The sequence below is a fragment of the Orycteropus afer genome, unplaced genomic scaffold (assembly GCF_000298275.1).
Source record: "Orycteropus afer afer isolate SDZICR_OR568_19922 unplaced genomic scaffold, OryAfe1.0 scaffold00006, whole genome shotgun sequence".
Taxonomy (NCBI): Eukaryota; Metazoa; Chordata; class Mammalia; order Tubulidentata; family Orycteropodidae; genus Orycteropus; species Orycteropus afer.
This window is the reverse complement of record NW_006921593.1, coordinates 20,627,643-20,636,509: the sequence shown is the minus strand read 5'-3', so window position 1 is coordinate 20,636,509 and position 8,867 is coordinate 20,627,643. Positions and strand designations below refer to the sequence as shown.

Sequence of the window (8,867 nt, the reverse complement as noted above, 5' to 3'; positions counted from 1 at the left end):
AGGGTTAATAATGGAAGGCAAAGTACAGCCCTGCTCTTCCCAGGGACCGTGTGTGACTATCTCCTGACCACACTTTGGGGACTGCCCCGCTCTTCTCGGGGTACACACGCCTAAGACAGACATGGCCGGCCCCGGGGCCTGAAGGTGGCCCTGACCATGCATGCTGCTCTTCCTGGGCAATGCATGTGACCCTCTCCTGGCCACACAGTGGGGACAGCCCTGCTCTTTCTGGGGACCGCCTGTGGCCCTCTCCTGGCCACACTGTGAGACAGCCCTGCTCTTCCCAGGGACCATGAGTGACCATCTCCTGGCCACACTGAGACAGTTGTGCGGGCAGCAGGCCCTGCCCATCCTCAGCTCCCAGATGCACCCCCTCTTCAGTGCTGGGGACCGTCACTGCCTCCCCGCACCGTGGTGGGACCCCTCGACACTCTGCTCTGCTCAGAACATGCTCCCCCCACCCAGCCCTCATGGGCTGCCGACCACGGGAGACGCGGCCCTCTCGTCCCTGTCTGCCCCAGCCTCACGTGTCCCCACCTACCCTGTCACCCGCTGTAACACTGCTCGGGAGTGGCCACGGGGCACTGGGGCTTGCCCACCTGGGGTCTCCTGGCTCCGACGGCTGTGCTGTCCCTGAAGCCAGGCCCTGCCTCATCAGGTCTGTGACCAGGACGGCCCTGGGCCCACCTGCAGCATTAAGTAGGCACTGACTGGCAACCGGCCACAGGTTTACCTCTCAGAGAGGGGCCGGCTGGAGCCCCTGAGCTCTGGATGAAGGCCATGGAGACGTAGCCTTGAGCGTGGGGACTCCTGGGAGCCAGTGCTCCTGTCCTGTAGCAACTGTGCTTACGTCCAGCAGTCTGTGCCCTCCCGGGGAGAGACCCTGCGAGGCCTGTCTGTGGAGAAGGCCTCTGATCATGGGGAAGGGGGACAGAGTAAAGCCTGCATCAGACAGGAAGAAGACAGGCATGGCCAGCCCCGGGGCCTGAGGGCGGCCTTTCCCTCATGCTCTCCGAAGGCTCTGGGACTTGGCTCAGGGTCCACATGAGGACCAGCACCCAGAGGACCCTGTGACCACAGCTCACTGTGACTTGGAAGGAACAGCCAGAGCCTCACATCCTTCTCAACTCTCTGCTCCGGGCCCTGCAGGGCAGCCCCTGGCCCACCCCCATCTCTGGGCCCCACGGGGCAGCCCCCCACTGTCTCCAGGCCCCACGGGGCAGTACCCCCATCACCGGGGCCCATGGGCAGCACCCCCATTACTGGGGCCCACGGGGCAGCACCCCTATCACCGGGGCCCACGGGGAAGCTCCCGTCACCAAGCCCCACAGGGCAGCTCCTGAGCCTGGCCCAGGGCGGGCTGACACCTCTTCTAGGTACTGTGGTCCACCTGGCTGCCAAGGTGTGCACTTCTGCTGCTGGCCTCTAGGTGGTGCTCCAGAGCAGTCCCTCTAAGGAGCCAAACCTGCCAGACCCCACCTGCCTTTTCATTTGTTCCCTCTGAGAAACTGAAGGGGCCTGCACTGGGCTGAGCTCAGCTGCTGCCAGAAAGGGAAGTGGTTCAAAGCCGCCAGTGGCTCTGCTGCAGGAAGACCTGGCGATCGGCCCCCACCTGACAAACTGATGGTCCCAACAGTGTTTAACGGGCAGTGAGAGCAGGTCGGGGACACAGATTCAGCACCAACAGGGCAGGGATGCAGCCACGTTCCTCAGAGAAACCATTTCCTGTGATGCTGAGCTTGTACATCCTTGCGCACTTGTGCCAGGAACCCTGTTGTCTGTGACCAGCAGCAGACACAGAGGTGGCCGGGAGGGGCTCTGCCGGAGACCCTCCTAGGAGGACACACCACCCTTAACCACTGCGGGACCATGACCAGTGGGGTGTCCATCGGCACTGCGGACACGCGGAGAGGTACTTCCAGGGGACAGAGAGAAACAGCTGGCAGGCCGGCCACGAGGGGGTGGGGCGGGTCACCTCTGCATTTGACACACCTGTCATGTCCAGCGGGCGCTTTTTGAGAGCGGTGACCACTGGCCCGTCTTTTCTGCGCAACAGGGGGCTGCTCCGTCTCTCGGCTACTTTCTGCTTCAGCCTGGACCGCAACTTCAGGTTGGGCTCAGAGGCTGTGTGAGAAGGAGGCGCCGATCAGCCTTGTAGACACAGCGTTGTTCATGGAGGGTCACGCTATCGCACTGGAAGTTTCAACGGGTGCACACGGACATGCATGTGCTTAATGCTGACCACCAGCCCATGAGGCACGGGACAGGACAAGAGTTCTCATCCCTGTCACTGCGCCAAACATGAAGCCAGGGCTGACTCTGCAGAGACTACCCACGATTAGATGTCATCTCAGAACAATGCCACTGGTGCACAGGCTGCGTGTGGTGGGTGGGAGGGAAGGGGACACACTGCTCTCTGGCCCACTCTGTCTAGGCATCATGCCCTGTGAGTGTGGGAACCGAGCAACAGAGTTGCTCAGGGCTTGGCCACTCAAACGATCAGGACTTGTAAACCCGGCAGGTCATATTCCCTGCATTGCTGACCCTTCTTCTCAAGGGGAAACTTCCAGAAGCAAACCTGGCTTAGCCCCAAAGGCTGCCTTCCATGGGCAGGTGGGTCCTTCCTTGGTGAAGCCCCCAAATTCTGAAGGTGCCACCTCGAGTCAGCAGAATCTGGATGTGGGAAGTACCTTCCTCCCTCGGCTCACCTGGGCTGGGGCGCGGGGAACACCTTCCTCTCACTGACCTGGGCCGGGGCGTGGGGAGCATCTTTCTCACTCGGTTCACCTGGGCCAGGGCGCGGGTGTTGGGTTTACATTCAGAACCATTTGCAAATGTCAGCCTTACGCCCACTGAGGGTCCTGCACCGGGAGCCCAGAATACCCCCAAGACCAATTAAGTCACAATTTGGGAGAGTACAGTTAGCAGGAGTTTGTGACACTCCCAGAGACTCCATCAGGTGAGTCTGGGAGCTGTCACCCCAGGTGCAGTGGCCTCCTGGGACAGCCCTCTGCTCAGTGATGGCATCTGTCCACTGGCTGCCGCCCACGGCATGGGGGGTGAGGCAGTAGTGCGACCTCATGAGAAGGGCTGACCGACCTCTGAGCTCGCAGGGGCCCTAGGCTCTCTTCAGGCTCCTACCACTTGTAGATTTCCCAGTGAATGGATGTTGGCCTTCTGAAACGGCAACCCCATGTCCTTACTTTTTCCGGAAGAGCCAAGCAGCAAGCCTCCGGTCGCGTGTGGCCTAGGAACCAGGGTCCTGATCCTGGGCATCAGGACCCTGATGGGTTGGGTGACTCCGGGCAGGGTGGGGCAGGCCAGCCGCGGGGACGTCGGGGCTTGGGACAGGGAGGCACTGCTGATGGCCTGGGCACAGCCAGGCTGCCAGATCTTCCACAAAGCACAGCCTGTGGGTCAGCCTAAATCAGGCTCCCAGCAAAATCATTACGAAGGTGCTAGACGCCAACGTTCAACCTGATCCAGTGTTTGCACAGCCAAGAAGTCCTTCCTACTGGCATCAGCCGTGTGCCAAATGTGAGTGCAGACTCATGCTAAGGCTTCCATGGTTACAGGTGGGCAGGGCTGTCAGCAGCCTTCCCAGTGGAAGGGTGTGACTCTCTGAGAAATACTGATTATTAGAGATGGTTGTGGGCTTGCACGGTCTGGTTTCTCCTCATGGTTTACACAAATAAACAAGCAAAAGCACGTGGCAAAGACGGTCTGTCAGCAAAACCAGCGGTCTCTCCGGTCACCTCGCTCTGAGGTGCTGCTGACACCGCCCGGCTTCCGCTCCCTCCCTCCGACTGGGAACAGACTGGGGAGGGACTGGGCCGGAAGCTTCTCTGAGCCTGCAGGGACACGGGACACACCTGGCCCTGGAGGGGAGGGTCTCCTGCCAATGGCCTTATGACACCTGCTTCACATGGAGCAAGGGGACATGTGGCATCAGAAGACAGTGTGTGCAGTGCGGGGCCGCTCCCGCGGGCTGACGGCTGTGAGACTGAGGGCCCTGCACCCCCGGGACCACCAGTTTCTCCAGAGGGATGGGGGTCACTTCAGATTCAGAGCTCTAGGCAGCAACGGCACTGTGCAGTGACCACTGGAGCGGCCGGAGGAGCCGATATCACCATGAGACCTGGCCCTGCTCAGCTTGGAGTCATGCTGCCTGGTGTGTGCGTGCGTGCCCACGCACACACACACACACGCCTCCAGACAGGAGCACAGTGATACCACGCCTGCCCAACACAGGCACACACACACCCCCCTTCACACAGGAGCATGGTGATACACCTGTCCAGCACACATACACACACACCTTCAGACACACACTCACACATGCCTTCACACGGGAGCATGGTGGTACCACGCCTGCCCAGCACACAGACGTGCACTTCAATGCTGGAGCATGGTGATATCACACCTGCCCAGTGCCTGCCTTTACCCATTTCTTCAACAGAACAAGAGGCACAGTGTGGTGACCGGCACTGGGCACATGTGGACAGAGACTGGGCCCTCCTCAACATGAAGGTCTGCTGTGCAAACTCCTGATGCCAGCCACCACAGTAACATCAGATTCTCCTATCAGTCGGTCCACGAGCACTTGGGAAAAATCCACTTGCTCATGGACACACTGTGTGGCTGATTAACAGTGATCCCATCTGGAGCCAGGGCTGCTGGAGGCCAGGGCCCCTGCCGGGTCTGGGAGCTGGCACGGGTGGGCGGGGTGTCACGGAAAGCGAGGGGCCTAAGGGGTGTGATGGGGCACCCTCCACTGCTCCTGCTCCCCCTCCTGGACTGGCTCTGGCCAGGGTGCTCTGCTGCCCACTGAGTACGCGGGTCATGCTGCCCACTCCCCCCCCATGAGCGCCGTGACTGGAAGGTGGTTCCGTGAGTGTCCACAACTATCTCGTAGGCAGGAGGCTAATGAACGGACAATGGTGGCTAGAAACATGGAGCCCAGCGCAGCTCCAGGCAGCGAAGCCCACACACAGCCCTCGTCAGCAAACCAGAGAAGATGCCCCGGCACCCTCAGCGACACCGCAGCCAAGCCGGGAAGCCGCAACGTGACCGGGGTCAGGAGCCTCACTCCAGCCATGCCACCAAGCAGCTACTGGCTCAGTTTCCCTGCCTGGGTCCCCGCGGGAGCCTGCAAGCCGTCCAGGGTCTGCACACCACACCCTGGGGAACCAGCGAGCCTCTCACAGTCCCCGAGAACATTGGCCATCACCACTGTGGACGCCCTGCCGTGGCCACGTGGGAAGGAGACAGTGAGTGGGAGCCGGGGCACTGCCTCGCTGGGGACAGCAGAGGGCCTCCCGGCCACTCCCAGATGCAGGATGAGATTGCTCCCGGAGACAGCTGGGGTGTTCCTGGCTGCTCACCTGTCTTCCTAAGAGGGAAGTCGTCTTTGGTGTCATACATGCCCAGAACCGGGTGGTTGTAGGAGGCTGACACCCCACTTTGGGGGGGCGAACTCTGGTCCAGGGAGCTATGCTGTGTCTTCCTGGGGGCAGAGAGCAGAGGACGGTTAGTGCATGGTGCTCGGTAAGCCTGCTGCGTCCACGTGATGGCTGGTCCAGGGGCTGCCAGCCCTGCCTCCACTGCCCACCTCTGCACCCCTCTGTCTCTTCTCTGGTAGCAAAGCTGAAATTAAACAAAACAAGCTTCAGACGAGTGGGAAGCAGCAGGCGGACACACCACCCCGAAAGCGGTCACCGCCTCACTGAGCTTAGCTGAGCACCTGACCACTGTGCCCCCAGGGCTCCTTCCAGATGGCTAGGAGGGCACCTTCCTGCAGATCTGAGAGGAGGATGGTGGCCAGGCCCTGGTGGCCCGGCGGGCACAGGAGGTGACCATCTGTGACCCCTGGCTTTGCTGGGCCATCAGCCGAGCCGTGCTCAGAATGATGAAGATGCAGTGTGTTCCATGAGCCCTTGAGCCGTGCTGGAGGAGTCGGGACAGACCTGCTGGCCGGCTCGCTGAGGCCTCTGGAGACCTGTGCAAGTGCACCAGGAGGGCTCCCACGCACCCGCGTGGCATGAGCTGGCACTGGGCCTCTTGTGAACACTCTGAGGCTCAGCTCCTGCGCAGGCAGCACGCAGGGTGGGACTGGCCAGGCAGGCCAGTCCCTGACGTCGCAGGATGGGCTCACAGTTAACGTTACGAGAAACTGTCCCACTGTTCTCCAAGGGGGCTGGCCCACGGCCCCCCAGCGGGTGACAGCCCGCATGCTCCACACTCTGCCACACGGGTGGCTTTAATTTCAGCCACTTCAGTGGGGCTGGGGGCAGCGGAGCCCAGAGGTAGCATCCTCCCCCAGCCTGAGAGCTGGGTTCTCTCTGTGGAGGTGCAGGTGTCCTGGACGGTGGACAGGCTGAGAGGAACCGAGAGGAGAGGCCCGCTGACTGCTGTCGGGAGCCAGCCCTGGAGGCCCTGGGGACCACACGGCCCCATGCGCATGCGGGGCTGGGGCACAGCGCTGTGTGCTGCCGGGCTTGGGGGCCATGGCCGGGGACCGACGGGGCGGCGACCAACAGTAGCAGGGGTACAGGGCCCCCTGGTCCTGATCTGCAGGCCTGACTGGAGATGTGACGAATCTCTCCATGTCTTATTTCGGGAAGCGTCTGCTCAAAGATCTGCCCGCTGTTTCCCAGCCGGCCGCCTGTCCTTGCGTCACGAAGCTCCTCACGCATCGTAGACACAGGTGTGTTCTCAGATATGTGCGCCGTGAGCATTTTCTTCAAGTTTGTGGCCTGACTTGTCAAAGGGCAGAATTTTAAAATTTCAATAAAGTCCAATTTATCAAGTTTTTATTTTATGGTCAACAATTTTTGTGAGAAATCTCTGAGCAGTCTGAGGCCAGGAACATCTCTCAAGGACGCTTTGGAGTTTCCGTTTAGGTCTGTGGCCCGTTGGGAGTTGATTACTGCGGAGGATGTGCAGGTCTTTCTCTCTGCAGCCCAATTTTCTGACAAACAAAACTCTGTCACACAGCAGCGAGCGTGAGGGGCCTTCCTGGTAACGCGTGACCGAGGGCTCCACATGACACGGCGAGGAGGCGGCCAACCTCCACGTGTACCGCCCTTGCGCAGGGCTTCCTCCAGCCGACTTCTACCCTAGGCACCACCCCCCGCCAAAGCACTGTGGAAGGAAGGCGCCCCCACCCAGCTCAGTCCATCCTGAGCAGGGGGCACCTGCCACGGGGAGCGGCCGGTCACTGACCGTGGCCCCTGGAAAAAGCTGGAGAAGCGAGATCCCTGCCTCCCCTTGCCTCCTCCCAGCAGCCCCTGCTTACGCCCACCTCCCTGGCACCCCCTCTGTTTCCATGCCTTCCTCGAGTGCAGCCACTGTCCCCTGCAGCCTCCTCAACTGGGGGACGCTTCCCCAGGCCACTGGGCTCCCCGCCTCACGCACAGGCCACCCCCGTCCCCCTGAGACACGCCCAGCACCACTGCTGCCGCTCAGGACTCGAATGGGACGTGAACGTTCCCCGCCTCACAGGATGGCCCAGCGCTTCGTGGTCTGCCAGTGGTCCGGGCTCAGGAACGGGGTCTTGTACAGCAGTGATCAACCCGCCGGGGTGCTTCCCGACCTGCCCAGGCCGGGAGCCAACAGCAGTGCCCGGTGCCCATGCCCACAGCCCTCCACCTGGGTGCTGCTACTGCACTGGCGGGTGCTAGACCACCTCCCACTGCTCTCAGGGGCACGCCACGAGGCCCACCTCACACTGCAGCTGACAGACCAAGTCTGGTTCCCGTCCCACATCTGACCACGTGGCGCCCTGGGCCCTGAGGAGAGCAGGGCGGCGTGAGGGGCAGGCTGCCGTGCCTGCGCCTCCACTTACCCGTACCAGTAGCGAGGGTCACCCGACAGGCAGTGGTTCAGGTTCCGGTGGGCCAGCGCCTTCTTCTTGTTGAGGACAAACTCCTGCAGCTTCATCTTCACTTCTGTGCTGGCCACTGCACCTGGCACGGGAAGGCAGAGCGGCTGAGCAACAGGCGAGGCACAGGGAGGCGGGCGGCGCTTCCGGTGCCCACAGCGCGGCCCCCGAGGCGGAGGCGGAGCAGTGGCAGTAAGTGGGCCCCTCCCATGCAGACTTGTCTCTAACTGCCTGGTGTAGGACGTACATTTCAGCAGCGGAAGACTTACGGGTCCTTAACACAAAACCCCTTTGGATGGGCCTTCCTGTAAGATGGGGTAACAGGCAGACAAGCTCCACAGACGCTCTTCAACAAAGAAAAACCAACTGACAGAGAGCTGGAGCCCTGAGCTTTGAAAGGAAGGATACAGAAGTGGATTAGGACCAAGCAGTGGAAAAACCTGAACAAAAACAGTGAGTACAGAGACGGTCAGAGCCGTGGACTGTCAGCTACTCTGACGGGATCAACAGCCTGAATATTTCCAAGTGGTGTTGGGACCTGAGAATTGACCTAAAGATCAGCCCTGGTCACCAAGGGCTGCAGGGGCGACAGTGCTGGTGGCCTGTGACTGGGAAGGGAAAGAGCAAGGAGGGAGACAACCTGAGCTGTGGATTTCAGCTGTCCAGGGGATGCAGCCATTTTGAATGTTTACACGTGGTGGCCATTTTGGATACTTAAATTGACCAAGGGAGCAGCCCTTTTGAATATTTACAAGTGATGACCATTTTGCATTTTAAAGTGACAGCACTCTCATTCAGACTCCAGGGACCTAAGAATAGGCTCCTGTTCTGGTTCCCCAGCTCTGCTCTGACAGGAAATATACCACAAACGGGACGGCCTTAACAAAAAGGAGTTTATTCTTACAATTTGGAGGCTTTAAGTCCAAGTTCAAAGTGCCAGGCTCTAGGGGCTGGGTGAAAGCCCCTCAACCTTGGGCTTCAGCTC

The 8,867-nt window shown here is 60.7% G+C and overlaps 1 protein-coding gene across 1 annotated transcript in view; it reads right to left on the bottom strand.

The window, feature by feature from the left end:
• Window positions 1-8,867, bottom strand: part of HDAC4 (histone deacetylase 4) — a 79,115-nt gene that overhangs the window by 54,814 nt on the left and 15,434 nt on the right. The window contains exons 5-8 of the mRNA XM_007943497.1: window positions 7,847-7,967; window positions 5,385-5,506; window positions 1,993-2,124; window positions 1,117-1,262 (exon numbers count right to left, since the gene is read on the bottom strand). Of these exons, the coding sequence (XP_007941688.1) occupies window positions 1,117-1,262; window positions 1,993-2,124; window positions 5,385-5,506; window positions 7,847-7,967 (521 nt within the window). The remainder of the gene's footprint in view (window positions 1-1,116; window positions 1,263-1,992; window positions 2,125-5,384; window positions 5,507-7,846; window positions 7,968-8,867) is intronic.